Here is a 16,573-nt window from a genome sequence, read left to right on the forward strand (position 1 = left end):
GGCCACGCCGCCGGCAGCGCCCGCGGCCGCCCCCATCGCTGCGAAAGCGACGCTAGTATCCGGGACAGACGAGGCTGCTTCAACCAGAAAGGGTTTATTAATTAAAACATATGTTAATACAGAGAAAAAAAAAACATTAAAAATTGTGCATTACATCGTGCTTACAGTCAGTAGTAAATTATATTGGTACCGTTTAACAGGAACTTTATTTTTTTTAGAGGCACTCCCGATGTTTATAAAGAATAATGCACTTAGGGATCTTTGTTTTGTTGGCTGCTGCTTAAAGCTGCAACACCACCGCACATCATACCAATATCTCCACTACTCATTATGTAAATATTCCAATTATATTGTGTCCCTATTATTAGCCGCAATGGCAATTAAGAGTTCCCACCTCCTATGTAATATGTAAACATTAAAAAATAATTAACAGTTCAGGAAAAAATAACTGCACTCAGTGCTCTAACTGCTGAGTTATGCAAACACGCTACCACTTAATAACAGGATCAGGGTATTTTTGAGGACATTTAGGACTTTATATTCATAGAGCTGGTGAAGTCCAAATAAAGATCAAAGAGCCCCAGCTAAATATGCATATACATATGCAATCAAATGAGGTTTCTGCTACATAAACCAGTAGCAATAGAGATGGGTTTCATAGGAAAAGTTTAAATTTTCTTGTTCACTGAAACATGGTTCATTCCTTTGTGCAGTTTACATTCACAGATTAAAATTGAAGGACTGTAATATTAAGACAATAGCTTAGGGTCTCCAACTGGTAAATTACTTGGAACTTGAGTTACACACTTGAACAATTGCCAGATAGCTGACTACTTGGTCTATTTTCTTATAAAGAAGAATTTGCAGTTCATTGAACTCCTCTATTTAAAGAGCTTTTGTATCACAAAACAGCGTATCACAAAACAGTATCACAAAATCTGAGAAAAAGAAATGTATATGAAATGCATTTTCATATAATCATTTATCTAAATATAGTTCCTTTAAATTTAGGCCCATATAAAAATATTTTGTAAGTGAAAAAATAAAAAGGCACTTCAGGAAATTCAGAAATTGGAAGGGGAAAAAAAAAGGCTGTTGTCAGTTTTGAAAGAATTTCTGGCATTGATCTTATCACAGCAGAAGAAACTACAACCAACATGTACTCTAAGGGTTCTTTCACAGATTTTCCTCTTGCTAATAAAGAATAGTTTCTAGTGACTATTGCAATAATGCCTTACTAATCACAATCTAAAGTAAGGCATTTCTAATATAACAGGATAGTTTCATTTCTCTTCCCTATTCCTATATACCATTCCAATGTCCTAAAGATTACAAAATAATTGAAGTTATAATTTCTAACTACCTGATATAAAAGCATTTTTATGGATTCATTCATAGGAAAATTCATTTGGAATGCTTAAATATATAGTGCTTATGCAAAAACAAAACAGAGTTAAGAGCAGTTACTGTACTGAAAATAAAATTATGATACCAAGCATCTCCCAGGCTGAGGTCCAACGTGACCTCAAAGCATCCTTAAAACATACAACAGATATTTCTAAACTTCAGATCTGCAAAGGATAACCTACTTTACTCTCTGAAACAAACAGATAATGCAAACAGCTGAAAACTTTTGACTTCTATAGTCCTCTACACTGGGGATTAAAGGATAATAATCTGAGTTGCTTATAGTAGTCCATAGACAGTATCACTTTGAACAAAGAAAATAAGAATTTTCAAGGTTGTTATGACTCTTTTACCAGTTCCTCCCCCCTGATTCACACTGTCCTCTGAAGAATATGTACGTGGTGTTTTTCGATAAAACTTGAAGATTACTCTGTTAATTAGGACAAAAAGGGAAGACAAGCAGCGCAAAGAGTAACATCAATGTCTCACTATTGCTGACTAATTTTCAATTTGATACAAACTAACAAAAGAGCATTTTTTTTCCCTGAGAATCACTCCAAAAAGCAGCCTCTTCACTCCTTGTAAATTAGCCCTGTAGTCTCATTTCTGCAACAAACTACCCTATTCACAGTCTATTCTTTGTTTTGTTATTGTCTTGACAAGCCAAGATACAAGAGCTAAGTGTAAGGTTCTGGACTACATTATTATTACAGAGGAGTTGTCTCCAAAGACCTAACAGCAGCAGTATCAATCTGATAGTCAATGCACTCTTCAGCTTTCTGGCATACAAGTTACTCAATAACAAACAGTGTGACAAACATGTACAATTCATTAATCTCTTCAGACATACAAACTGATAGACTCCAGTTAGTACAAAAGTGCAGCCAATATAACATTCAGTGAGTGCCCTGCAAAGACATACCAGTTTCATTCACAATGGAAATTTACATATTAAACTTATTTCCAATTCCAGTGTTCAAGAATTAATAAAAGAGTTGATTATTCCTAGGCAACCAGAGAAATGCTCTGAAGATAATCTGAAGATGCCATTATGAAGTCAGTCCATTCCTTGGCCAGCTCTTCAATGGAGACTTCCTCCCCCCCATATTCCTGTGGGAGAATGCTGATGGGGAAGTGTTCGGTCAGACTTTGCAAGTAGTTATTTCCATGCATGTACACCTAAACCAAAATATTAAAAGCATTTACTTGGGTATGAATGCTAGACTATTGAGTGAGAACAGGCAGCAAAGCATCTCAGTGCAAGAGCTGAATCCACCAGCTTGGTTTAACTAAGTGTATTTGTTCATAATTAATTCTTAAAAAGGTGGAACTACCCTTGTGAGTTTCCCCTAGGTGCTCAAACTCTGTCCTCCTCTGAATCTGAAGGCTGGTGAAGGATGGACTACAACCTGAGAACTGCATTTTATGTAGCTGTGAGCACAGGAGCCAAAACTAACTACACATTTGTTCCAGACTGGTTTAGCAACGCTGGTGAGAGTACACACTACATCCAAACTGCTAAACTGAGCTAAACCACAGGAATACTGGTGATTTGTTTTGTCATGATATCTTATACTTGCCCTTCGGTCATTTCCAAGAAAAAAGCCCTGTCTGGCTCATGGCCATTACTATCTGGTCCTGCCACACGTATTTAAAAACAAGATTATGCAGTATGTATGTAGGTTCAGACAGGTGTCAAGGAAGATACTCAACAGAATCTATATATCAGTCCTTATCTTTCAGTTCCAACTGGAATTGGATTCTGGACTACTTCTCCACTTTAACTCTTTCAATACTGTAGGTTTGGTTCTTCTCTTGCTTTATTGTAGCTATTTTGAAGCCTTGTTCATTACTTCCAGTCTGATACTTTTCTAGGATTTACTGTCCTGGCGTTCACTGGCTAATGCAAATAACCAAAATCCAAACCAAAAAATAACCAAAAGAAGGCTTCAGAATCAGAACAACAATAGGCAGGGCTGCTTATTTTGTACCTTAGTCCTGCTGTTACCACTTCACTTTTCTGCCAGCTGAAAACTCCAATATCTTTCCTATGCTGCAACAAACCGTAGTCCTTGGCATGCTTTTGCATCCAAATACAAATCTATTTGCAGATCTCTAACTGCAAAACTATTTAAAGCAACTAAGGAGCTATTTGGAAAAAAACTTAGAAATTAAGTCTGACCAATTTTTGATGTATAAATCTGGAGGTCTCTCAGAGCTAAACAGCTGTTTTCTACTAATTCTGCACAGCTTGGACCATAAAACACTATTCAGTGATCATTTTTCTCTATCATTTGTAGGCAGAGTGCTGGGAAATCCAGGACCTATTTCTTTCTAGTTCTGCAGAAGAATTGTTATGTGACCTCAAGCAAATTATTTAACCTCTTGGTGTTGCTGTTTTTTCTCTTCAGAGTAGCAATAACAGCACCACTTGCAACACTCATGTTAATAATAACTGCAAATGCTTTACTGTTAGATTCTAGAGGTCTGTATGGCACTAAAAAACAAAAATTATTTATGCTCCTCAGTACTCAGGAGTAACAGAGCCTAAGGAAAGTGCTGCAGATTGTCATATAATGGTTTTGTGGCAGAAAGAAATATTTGTGTGCACTCACCCGTTGCTTTATTTTTTCAGTGAGAAAAGGCTTAATTAGAGCGAAGACTGGGTGGAAGAATAAAGGCTCATTAATCAAGTGGATACCTCGAACTTTCAGTGGAAAGGAATCCTGTCAGCATACATGGAAAACAGAATAAGAAAAAGAAAACATTATTGAAACACCTCTATTACTAAGCACAGGCCTGTAAAAACTGTCTAGTTCATAGGTTAAAGTATTTCTTCTGACCTTGCAATTCCTGCATTTTCTAGCAGTGTAAATCAAGAACAACATTTAGAAAAATCATATCTTGTTCCTCCCATCAGAAGGCAAAATCTCACCATTTTTTCACCTCAGCAGGAGGTGAGACTGAAGATTAAAAACAAACAGAAAAACAAAAAAGAAAACTATCACCAAATTGCACATAAATATTGTACATAAACTTTGTGCTCGGACTTTCTTCTAAAGTAATATTTTTCACAAGATTCTGCTACTAATTTACAAAATGCTATTTAGCTATGTGTTTTTATTGGCATTTACAGCCTGAAGGATTATACATAAATATATATAAACTATTGAAAATACTAATTTTAAGCTAAATAAATTATATTTATAATTTAGAGATAAACCTTGAAATTACTAGGAATTTGGCCAAGACAGAAGTTCAGCTTTACAACAAGATTACTGTTTTAATGAAATTGAAAAAAATATCTTCTATACAGCTTTTATAATATAAACCACCTTGGATTCTACTTGTATTCATTTAAAAGTTCCATATATTTGAAATTTAAAAGAAAATATGGCAGCGCTCAAAACAAGCTTTGTGCAATGGGGAAAGTACAGCTTCCCTTCACATCCCACCTGCTACTACCTCTGAGATGTTTTCTGCTTATAAAAATGGTACTTCTCACAAACACATCTCCTCACTAGTTCAATAGTTGTAAGGAAGGAAAAACCCAAAGCTAACACATTTCTTTAGTGCCACTCCTTCTCGATATAATATATGATAAAGACCTTAAAATTATCAGCTTGTATCTTCACTTAATGCTATTATGGGTTATCATATACTTAAAGCCTACTATCATGATTTTCACAAAACAGTTTTCTGCAGGGATATCAGATTTTTCAAGATAATGCCACTTATTATCCGCACTATGCTTTCCATTCCTTAGTACATACTTCCTTTCTATTAACTTCTGTTTTTTGATACAGGATAGTAATTTGCAAGACACATTTCTTGAGTAAAATACTGGGTTAAAAATAAGGTTTCTTTAATTTTACTTATAAGCATATTCTGGAGTGCATTAAGCATGTCCTGGGGTGCATCAGACACAGCATCTCCAGCCAGGCAAGGGAGGGGATTGTCCTGCTCTGCTCTGCTCTGCACTGGGGCAGCCTCACCTTGAATACTGTGTGCAGTTTTTGGGCACCAACATATATAAAAAAGACATTAAGCTATTAGAGAGCTTCAAATGAGGGCCAGGAGGATGGTGAAGAGCCTGGAGGGGAAGTAGTGTGAGGAGTGGCTGTGGTCACTTGGTCTGTTCAGCCTGGAGAAGAGGAGACTGAGGAAAAACCTCATCACAGCCTGCAATTTCCTTGGGAGGGGAAGAGGAAGGGCAGATTTCTTCACTCTCCTAAGGGAATGGCCTGAAGTTGTGTCAGAGGAGACTTCTATTGGATATGAGGGAAAAGGTTCTTAACCCAGAAGGTGGTTGAGCACTGGAACAGGCTCTCCAGGGAAGTGGTCACAGCTCCAAGCCTGACAAGAGTGAAAGAAGTGTTTGGGCAATGCTCTCAGCCACATGGTGTGTCTCTTGAGGTGTCCTGCATAGGGCCAGGAGTTGGTCTTGATGGTTCTGATGAGTCCCTTCCAACTTAACATATTCTATGATTACATTATATTGAACAACACTAATATAATCTCTGGATAAAATTCACAAACTCAGTTAAATGTGAGGAAAGGAATTAGGGGAAAAAAAAATTAAAATTCTTTTTCTTAGAAAAGAACAATCGAAACACACAATTTTTAATTTTTCTTTTCCATAGCTAGAATAAGCACTTAGAAGCTTGAAAAACATTGAAAAAATCAGAAATAGGTCAAGATGGAAACATCATAGTCAAAGAATTTCCTGCTTTGAGATAATGAATTGAAACCTTCAGATGTACTTGCAAATCCTATTCTGCCTCCTTTCTGCTCTATTTCAAGGTTAAAAAATTTACCAGCAAAATGTTTACTACCTCAGAAACCAACCCAAACACTCTAATTAGTCCTGTTTTCACAAGAACTGGCCCAAAACTGCATAACACCAGGAGTTCTTATTCTAGATTTGCAAAATTAGGAATACCTAATGGTTTCAATAAAGTTTTACAGTACATATCAGAAAGGAAGAACATCTGAAGTTCTGATGATATTAATTCAATGACTAAGCCTTGATTGAATCTCAGATATGAGCCTTACCGAATCAGAGCAAGAGATTATCTCCCTGGCTCATTTCCACATCACAGGCTAACAGTTTTATTATTACTGACTTTCAACATAACTTCTGAAGAAAAATAAGATTACAGGACTACACTGTAGCTTGCCTGCCAGTTCTCTGTCCCCTTTTTTCTTTAATTTTTTTTTTCTCTCAAATCCAGTGGCAAAGTTCAACTGAATTTGGCAGAAAGGAATAAGCCTTAAAGAGAGTAAAGTTCTGAGAAGTTTTGTGAAAAACAGGAGGTGAGGTAACAGTGATTTGCACAAAACAATGCTCATGTTGTGGGGAAGAAAGCAAGCAGAACATAAATGTTATACATTCTGTTGTTAGCAGATGGGAGATCACATAAGCATAAACCATACTGGTAACAAGTTAGGAGTGTCTTGATCTCAATTGCTCACAGTGCACGCTATTTTTAATATTCTCTGAGACAGGAACAAATGCTTTAAATATTGAGAAAATGCACAAAAGAACGGAAGAGAAGAGATGAAACAGGATAACAAACAGAGATCCTTCCAAAACCGGGCTTCATCTGCTCCTTCAGTCATGAAATTCTTGTGTTGTAACAGGTTGGTGGAGTTCTTATAAAATACTGGTATAGAAGAATAAAATTTAAGTAAAATCAAGCACAACTTGTAATTGATTTAGGATTTTGTTCCTCTAAGTTGCTTACTCTGAGAATGCCTACAGAAGGAAAATTTACTATAGCTTGGAAGAGATGAAAAATTGGAAATCATAGCAATGAAGCTGCATAAAGCATTATGTCATACTTACTGTGAGAACAGCAGCAATTTTCTTGGCCACTGCTGGGCTGATTTGAAAAGCATGAGCAAATCTCCACCCCTGAAGGTCAAAGATGGCCTTGACTCCATTTCGCTGAGTCTCGATCTCCTTTACAATGAGCTCCGATGTGATGAGACTTACACGAAACACATCATATGCTGTAAACAAACTGGGATCCCATTGTCCTGAGGAGAAGATAGATTACCCTGCATTACCATGAGAAAACCCCATACACCTGCACTTTTTCTTCCTACGGCTTCTAATGTACTTCTCAGGAAAAAGAATTAATCAGCAAGAACAAAGTTCCTGAAATAAACTGGCTTGCCAGTACATAAGTTAATTTGTGTACCTGCTCTCTCATACATCTTTGATGCTCTTTTAGTAGATGGTGCCACACAATGTAGCATGTTCTACCTATGGCCACAGACCCATACAAGGTACAATTCAGTAACACTCATGCTAGCAGAAGCTGCAGATCATCAGTCCAGTCAATTAATATAATTGCTTTTCAGCACTGTCATTTTCTGGCACAACTCAGTGAATCTCACTTTTTTTTTCTGAGGCCTGAGCGAAAAATTGCATGGGATGAGCCTTAACCCTAGATGAAAGCTTTAGGGGGCACAACTGCCTACCTAACCAGATGATAATAAGACAGTTCTTTGAAAGTTGGCAAAAATAAAGTCTCTGTCCAAAACAAACATAAAGAGACGTGGTGTGCATTGAACTACGTGCTTTTTGCAAATATTTTTAGGAGGTACATCAAGAATTTTCCAAGTGTTGTTTGCTAGGGCTCTTTTGCTACAAGTAAACAATGAAAGGCTGGTGATCATCCCAGCCTAAACTAAATGTTGATATATGACAAGGTGTACACCTTTGTTTGTGTTCTCCCTACTCTGTGCTGCGTCTGCATCAGTACCACAGTCTTAGCCCATGGCTTTGACAATTTACATGAAGCCAAATGATTTTTTGGGACACTCAGAGCCAAATAACCCACATAATCTTACAAGTTTTAACCTTCAAGATTCTTTTGATGCAACAAGAATTTCACTGAAAAGAAAATTAGGTTCTTCATAAGGGATTTTACAGCTTTAGCCATACCAATATATAAGTAAAATTATTTAATTGCTATAGCTCAGTAAATTCACCTTTATATTAACATAAATGCATTTCTAGCAAGGAACATAAACATATTACCATTCTTGTTAAGATATTCTGATACGATCTAGTTTTATCAACCCCTGCAGTTGTACCCATAAAATATTTTTGATTTGCTGCTGAAATGGTGATAGTTAAAAAAATAAACCACAAAATGAAACAAAGCAAACAAACAAAGCCTAAAAACTTCAGCGTCAGAATCAGGTGTGAACTGTTCCAAGCAATTTTGTCACTCACCAATTCTGTATATTAGAACTTTGCTTCCATGTGGGTCTCTTGACCTTAGGACTCCGTGATAGCCAGCTTGCAAAAGACCAAGAATAGAAGATGGTTGTAAATCTGCACTTATTTCTGGGCATTCAATTCTCCACTTCTGATAATTCTTCAATAACTGGAAAAAAAAAATAAATCGGATGTCAGGTAAACATCAGCTATTACAGGAGGAGCACAGTTAAAAATATATTTTCCAAATGTGGTCACAGTCAGGTTTAATTCATTAAATTAGCTATAATTTATTGTATATTTTAATCAAATCACTCCTAGAAACAGAAGGTTGCTATACTCGATCAACTAAGTAAGTAAATTGCCATGATGAATTTAGAACCCAGTGAAATCATTAATGGACTGTAGTTGTCATTTTGTGTCAGAAAGAAAACTGGATGTACAATAACCCTGTAGTTTCTATGTAAAATGCATCTAAACCCAATTTTTTTTCTGCTCAGGTTACCTTTAGGATTGTTCATTTTACTACTTCATCAGACTCCTTCAAGATTTTTTAAATTTAGATGTGCAAAATTTTATGGAGGAACATTCTCTTTCACTCACTCACTCTCTCCCACCCTCCCTATTTTTCACGCAGTCATCTGTAATTCCAGTTTACTACTTGAAACAGGTATGCTCATCAGCATACCCCAAAACATTTTTGAGGTCTCTTCCACCCCTCTGAAATGAGACAATACCACACAGTAGTGGTCCATTACACATTTGACAATTTCCCTCCCACAGAGTGGAAATAATGAGATCCTGCCAGGCTAAAGCAGGGATTCTGTCTGTTGCCAGGGACTTGGTCAGCCTGGTTCTCGAGGCTGGGAGGCAGCACCATAACCAGAATTTCTACAGGAACAGCTGGGTGTTGAAAGGCCATGGACTAGTGCTAAGCAAGAGGCAATTAAAGGTGTTCCTTTATGAGGTGACATCTGTGTTGAAGAATTACAGGCAGCACTGTGAAAGGTCATCTTATAGATGAATCGTGAAAAATTATGTTGGTAATGCAGTAGTTCTAACTTCCAAATCTAATTACTTTTCTCCTGTAATATTAACTAAGTGGTTGTGGGAAAAATGAACTATGCCCTGCAACTAAAATTTATTTAAGACATTGTGCATAAGTAGGAAGCTATGCAAGACTGTCTTCTAAAATGCTTCCTCTCTGCTCATCAACTAAAATTTGCCTCTGCTGTATCACCTCTGCTGAGGTTATCACTAAGCTTGGAAAGCAGAGAGATAGCTATTACAAGTAATTCATATTTTGTTTTAACTTCCTCAATGGCTATGTCTTAGAGTTCTAACCCAAGACCTTCCAAGTAGCTGAGAACCAGAATTTTTCAGTACCTTGTTTCATGGCAAACCAAAATGTAGCTTTAAATCATAAAGGTGGCATGTACAGCCTAGGTTTTAAAATTGCTTCTATACTTCATCAAACAGGAAATCCCAATCTGATCCTCAGCACAGTTTCACAAATTGTGTGTTCACTACACTGAAAACATCAATCAAAAGTCTTTTATTTGCTACAATTTGTATTAACAGATTTTTTTTTTCCTTTATCAATTACTCTGTATTTAGCTACAGAAATACTAAAGTTAAAAGAGCTGTCAGGTCCAACTAATAGAATATAACTGTAAAAATTTTAAAAATTTATTGTGTCTATGAAAGTATAATTTTCTTCAGTATTTTCATTGGAAGAATGATCAGAAGGAACTTCAGTAAAATTGAATTAATCCCTACAGACTCTTAAGGGGGGACCTGGAACTCAGCATCCTGTAGCTCACAGCATGCTCATGTCAGATAATTAATGCTACCCTTCCCTCTATTTTTATGCTTCTTGTATCATTTTACATAAAACATTCTTTTTCTTCAGCTTAATGCTTTTCTGCTCAGATTAAGGTTGAATGATTTTGAAAGTCTCTCAAGTGAATTGCAATGAGGAAACTATTTATAGAACATTGTTGTTTATCAGCAAAATTACATAAAAATATATGGCACACTGATTAGAAATTAGCTGTATTTTTTAAGGAAACAGAGCCTATAAATACATATTTAGATCCAAAAATTAATATATATATACACCATGTAGATATATATATATACACCATGCTAGAATCCCACTTGATTTGGCAGTGAAAAAAAACCAGATAAAAGCCTCATCCTAAACCATCACCATAGAAACATTTAACGATTAGGAGAATTTTATTAGAAGTCTCTTGACTGCATTCAATCAGTTTTAGCCTAGGTTAATTTTAAAACTAACAAACAAACAACATGAAGGAAAGAGGGAGGAAGTAGGGAAAGTAAGTGAATTTGTGGAACAGTTCACTACAATTGCAAAGACAGGCCTGTTGAGATATTCTGATTATCTCACTCTGTCAGCACTTGACTGTCTGTCTGCAAAGGGCACTGTTTGAGCAATCCCAACTGCTTTGTGCCAGACAGCAATGTCAACATTGTTTCTTCCTTGCTCTTTCCAAAACAGACTCTGAAATAGCAGCAAAATACAAAACCACCCTGAAAACAACTATGCAAACATCTTCTGCTTTGTAATTTGCCACTTTTCTTCTAAAATCTGTGGTACCACAACATCATGAAGATATATAAACACCTCTTTGAAGAACTCCCTGACAAAACTAAGATGAGAATAAAAAGGACATATTAATTCAATACCCTAAATAATCCTGTCTAGTCAATACAGACAGATATCATTTTCCTGATATTTACATTTTCTAAGTTGGAAACAAGGATTTAAGTTCTTGGACTTTGGAAGAAAGAGAGTGGCATTTTCAGCTTGTGATGCACTCAAGATCCACACAGAAGGCATAGTTAACCTACTTGCACACCCATAAAGGAGAAAATATATGGTTGGAATACTTCTGACACTCTCCATGACACAAGTAAGTGGTGCACCTTTCAGACATGTATCTTGGCTATGCCTAAAACATACTTCCCTTGGCAAGAAAATCACAAAGTGCTGAAGAGTTCTCAGATTTTGAAGACCTAATCTAATTACCTAAAATTATTTAATTCTGAAAGTCAGCATTAGAGAACTTCCACAGAATCTACAGCTAGTTTTGGCAGATATTCTGTAGATATTTATTTATGTAAGCAACCCCTTTCTTACAGCTGGACATAGCCAAGTCTCACATGGCCACTTAAAAGAGTAATCCTTAAGCATAAAAGGAATTCAAACACTAGCAGTGGTTTAGAGGTTTTCTAGTTTTACACTGTTTAAGCACAGAAATTCATGTATAAATTTTTTTCAAGTAAGATTCTTTTTCCGTAGGGTAAAACATAAATGTTGCATATAACAATCAGTCTGGATATAGATGAAACAACCTAACTCAGGAAAAACAGACACATTCATTACCCCGTATAAAAAATGGCTCACACACTTAATGACACAAGAAAAACATCTCAATGTATAATTATCTGTGTTTACAAATGGAATAACCTACTTAGCATCTGCTCAGCATCTCAAAATAGATGCAAGATAACTTGATAAAGGGGGGAAAGCTGGATGAAAAACTCCAGTGTCTGTAGTTCAGCATTAATTAAGAGTTTTTTTCCCCTGATGTCTGTTGGGGATAGTTCCAGATTTCTGAACATTAGAGATTACAGTTACCAATTAAACCAAGATCCAGATCCTACAAACAAAAGTGAACTTGGTACTTTACTTAGAAGCAAAAGAACTAGAACACATTGGGCTTGTTAGAGAAACAAATGGATCTGTATATGTAAATTAATTATATTTTTCTTGATCAATAATTATTTAGTTATAGTAACGTGGATGATAGGCAGAATTAGGCCTCTGTTGTGTCAGAAGTTGTAAAAATGCACACAATACTTGGGGAAAAAGTGTTTTTGACTGGCATTCTTTGCAGGAGAAACCATAGCTCAAATTTCAGAATATAAACCTTTACACATATGTGTTTTATATTGCTTTTTATATATGCCTGTACAAATGTACCCAGAATTTAAACACACAACATACACGGACAAAGAATTTAAAATATTTTATAGAGACACAGAAATTTCCTAATTCTTCATGCGTTACTTCCTTGTCACTGGAAAAAGACTGGCACGTGCTGGCTTAGCACAAAGGGAAGCCTGGCTGATTTGTGTTTCCTCAAGAGTCAGCTCAGAGAGCTAGTAAGGGCTCTTCCATCCTTTTCAAGGAATTCCTCGGTATTGATAGAAGAAAAGCAGCTAAGTAACTGATTTCAACTTAGCATTTATGTTTGAATGATGTGGAGATCCTCAGAGATAATGTCTGAGACTCAGCAGTGTGTTTGACACTACAGAAAACAACACTTCTTGTGCAGCACAGTCATCCTAAGTGACTCCCTTGCAGCAGAAGGCACCAGGAAATCCTCATTCCTCCACAAGTCAAATGCAAAACCCAAGTCTGGCTCTACACCTTGGTATCAACCAGAACTCCTAAAAGGATCCTTTAAAAAAGATAGTTAGGGGGTTTTCAGTGCCACAAAGTGATGTTTACATATGTATGTTATGAAAAACCCCTGCATAGAGTTTCAATGCCAAACATTTTTCTTCTGCTCCCCAGAGTATAATCTATTTCAGGTACAAAAAGACAGCATTCCAAAGTCCCTGAGACTCAGTCCTATGCAAGAGTTATAGGATGAAATGCATAATAAAACAGGAAGAAACATCTATGTCCAAAAGGAGATGCTAGTTCTCCAGATTTCACATATCCCTAGTGAATCCGAGTGCTTTTGGTGATAACAGCAAAGTCAAACATACACACACAGCTGGTACATTCAAAAAGGGGCAGACACTGATCTCTGTGGTGACCAGTGACAAAACATGAGGGAATGGCCTGAAGTTGTGTCATGGGGAGTTCAGGCTGGGTATCAGAAAAAGGTTCTTCACCCAGAGGGTGGTTGGGCACTGGAACAGGCTCCCCAGGGAAGTGGCCACAGCACCAAGCCTGGCAGAGCTCAAGAGGCATTTGGAAAATGCTCTCAGGCATATGGTGTGACTCTTTGACAGGGTGTCTGTGCAGGACCAGGAGCTGAACTTGAACGATCCCAGATCAATATATTCTGTGATTCTGTGAAATAGTCTGTTATTGAGCTTAACTGAATGATCACTGTGTTCAAGAAATTGAGACAGTTTTATCTCTTCTTCAAGTCCTTCAATTCCAGATACCTGTTTCAGTGCTGGATTTTCTTCTAGCATGAGAGATATCAATATATCATTAAAAGCAAGTCTGGAATTGCCATCAGAAAAATGGAAAAAATTGCTCTTATGAGTCACCATAAAGGATTTGGAAATGGAATGTCTTGATGCAATCTACCTGATTATTCTTTTCTGAAGCATTTCCAAATGTTGATAACTGACATCAGATAAATCTGTGTCAATTATTAACCAGAAATGCATCAAAAAACCAGTCTGGTAGGTGTCAGCCTCTTGATTCATAGTTAAGGCTAAGTATAAGCCCGTACTAAGACGCTGAACATCCTTTGCTTATATGCATTGACCAATAACTTTGATTATCCCTTAGCTGCTCTACAAATACTGTGCAGTAGTACATGGAAGCCCAGTGGGCAAAGAGAATCTTATTGGCCTGAACTCCACACCAAGAGAATCTTATTGGCCTGAACTCCACACCAAGAGGCAACATCAGATCGGGACAAGAGGGAAAAGCCACTCTCAGGACTGATGGCAGGAGAGCTCTGCCTAGGCTGAAGTACTAACATAACTTCTGTGTGAAGTCACACTTGGGTTAGATGAATGTACAACTTGGGACCACGAGAGATTTTTGCACAATAGTTCTTTTTTGGCCTTGATATACCAATTGCAATACATACATTCCTGTGGGGGAAAAAAAAGAAAGAGGAAAAAAAATGCTTCGTTATTCTTCCCATACTGTAAGAGAAGTATTCTAGAAAATGGTGTCAGCTGGTATGTAGAAGATTAAGTGCAAGTAGCTGTAGCACTTGGAGAACTGAAATTCTAGACAGAAACGTTAAACACAGGCTGGTTTTGAACATCAGAATCTCTTAATTCAAAGGAAGGTTTGAAATTCAGAAACTTAGCAGCCTGTGGAGACCCAGAAAATCTAAAGAGGTTTTAAAAAGACAGCTTTTTCAAAGGAGGTCAGTGTTGAGGGCTGATTTCCAAGAGAAGCATAGGAAATTTGCTACTTCATGGACCCCCATCTCTAAACCTTGTCTAGATTCCACACTCCCAAAGATTAGTCCTACCTACCTAACATACCTCACAATCCCATCAAAGTGCAAAAACACAGGCCAAATTCAGAAGTGCCACCGTCCTGTCTATAGGATTACCAGCAACAACCAATTACAATGCAATTAGGAGTGGATATTAAGGAATCCATATGTCCTTATTAAGCCCTTTAAGCATTTTGGAACCATGGAACACAGGAAAAAAAATGGCTTTTGTTTGGAAAGGGAAAAAAAACATGGTCCTACAGTGGCTAGTGCACAACTTTGATACAAATAATCTTGTGAACCTCAAGTAAAAGTAAGATATATAAAACAAAAGAAATCTGACTTCACTCGTTGGTTCTTCTGTTGAGGAGGAAAGGTTTAAAGCTATGATGCAAATGTCATGAGTCAAATGAAAAGAACAAAAATACAATTTTTAAAGCTATTTATGATTAAGGGCCTAATTCAATTTCTCAATTTCCTTTTTTAGCTACCTTGATCCTGCAAAACATCCATATGCAAACAATCATCTCTTATGGTGAGTAAACTTAGAAAACCTACAGTCCAGAGAAGTCAGAAACTAACAGGTGAAGAAACCAATAGGTGAAGTCTGTTGGGCAATGCACGGTAAACAACAGAAAATTCCATGGAAACACAGCTTTCAGTTGGCACATGTGAATCAAAGCTTTTGCCCTGGGAGGATTTGGAAATACTTTCTGTTCCAAAGGTTTAATGGCTATCAATCTTCCATTTCAAAAAATAACAAACTGATAACAAGCTATGCCTTTGGATATTAAAAATGTGTGCTCTGTGGCAAAAGGCATACAAAGAGCCGGGAAAGTACCACGACTTACCAAAGCCTGCTAGGAGTTCTGTAGAAGACTAAACTCCAAGCAAAAAGAAGTTTTTACTCGTAGTTTTACAGTAATTATAAGTCTGTAGCGAATCTAGCACGCCTGCTAGTAACCTGAGCCTGATAATCATGACAGGGGTGTCCTTTGAAGGAAACCGTTTCCTAATCGGAGCTGTGACCTTACCGCACTTACTGGATCGGCGAGTGACTGTCCCGCGCTTACCACAGCCCGTGTTGCCACACCGGCACCGCGCTGAGCCAGCACATTGATTCGGTGCCGCGCCGAGGACACGCGTGACAAGCAATCATTAGTTACACCCTGGAACTCCGCGCTCGGCCTCGCCCGACCCGGCAGAGCAGGGCACGGACCCATCCCACAGCCCAAGAGGGCAACCACAGCCCGAGCCGGGGCTGCCCTCCCCGAGCCCGGCCGCTCCCGTCCCCGGCCACCGGGACCTGCCGCCGCCGCTCCTCACCCTCCAGGCCAGGTCCATGTGGAAGTCTCGGGCGCGCAGGAACCGCACCAGGAAGGCATCGGAGAGGGGCTGCGGCCAGCGCTGGCCGGGCTCTGCCTCGGCCCGCCGCCGCAGCTCGGACACGGCGCCGCGCACCCGCGGAGAGTGGTCGGGCAGGTCATTGAGGTGCCCCGCGCCCGGCGGAGCCTGCGACATCCCCGCGGCACGGCCGAGCTCAGCCCCGCCGCCGGCCCCGGCCCATTGAGGGGAGCGCGGCGGCGGCGGGGCCCGGCCCGGCCCGGCCCGGCCCGGCTGCCCCCGCCCCCGCGGGGTTAACCCCTGAGCACCCTCCCGGGCCCCGGGCGGGGGAGCGGCAGGTGCGCCGCCT

General features: G+C 38.5%; 1 protein-coding gene across 1 annotated transcript; it reads right to left on the reverse strand.

The window, feature by feature from the left end:
• Positions 1 to 78: 78 nt before the first annotated feature.
• Positions 79 to 16,424, reverse strand: TTPA (alpha tocopherol transfer protein). Its single transcript, XM_063169417.1, has 5 exons — positions 16,207 to 16,424; positions 8,657 to 8,810; positions 7,256 to 7,449; positions 4,023 to 4,133; positions 79 to 2,586 (listed from the first exon to the last, which is right to left on the reverse strand). Exons 1-5 carry the CDS (start codon positions 16,399 to 16,401, stop codon positions 2,413 to 2,415), a joined length of 828 nt encoding a protein of 275 aa, XP_063025487.1. The 5' UTR covers positions 16,402 to 16,424; the 3' UTR covers positions 79 to 2,412.
• Between the last annotated feature and the right edge of the window lie 149 nt (positions 16,425 to 16,573).

Source organism: Melospiza melodia, chromosome 1 (assembly GCF_035770615.1).
Source record: "Melospiza melodia melodia isolate bMelMel2 chromosome 1, bMelMel2.pri, whole genome shotgun sequence".
NCBI classification, from domain to species: Eukaryota; Metazoa; Chordata; class Aves; order Passeriformes; family Passerellidae; genus Melospiza; species Melospiza melodia.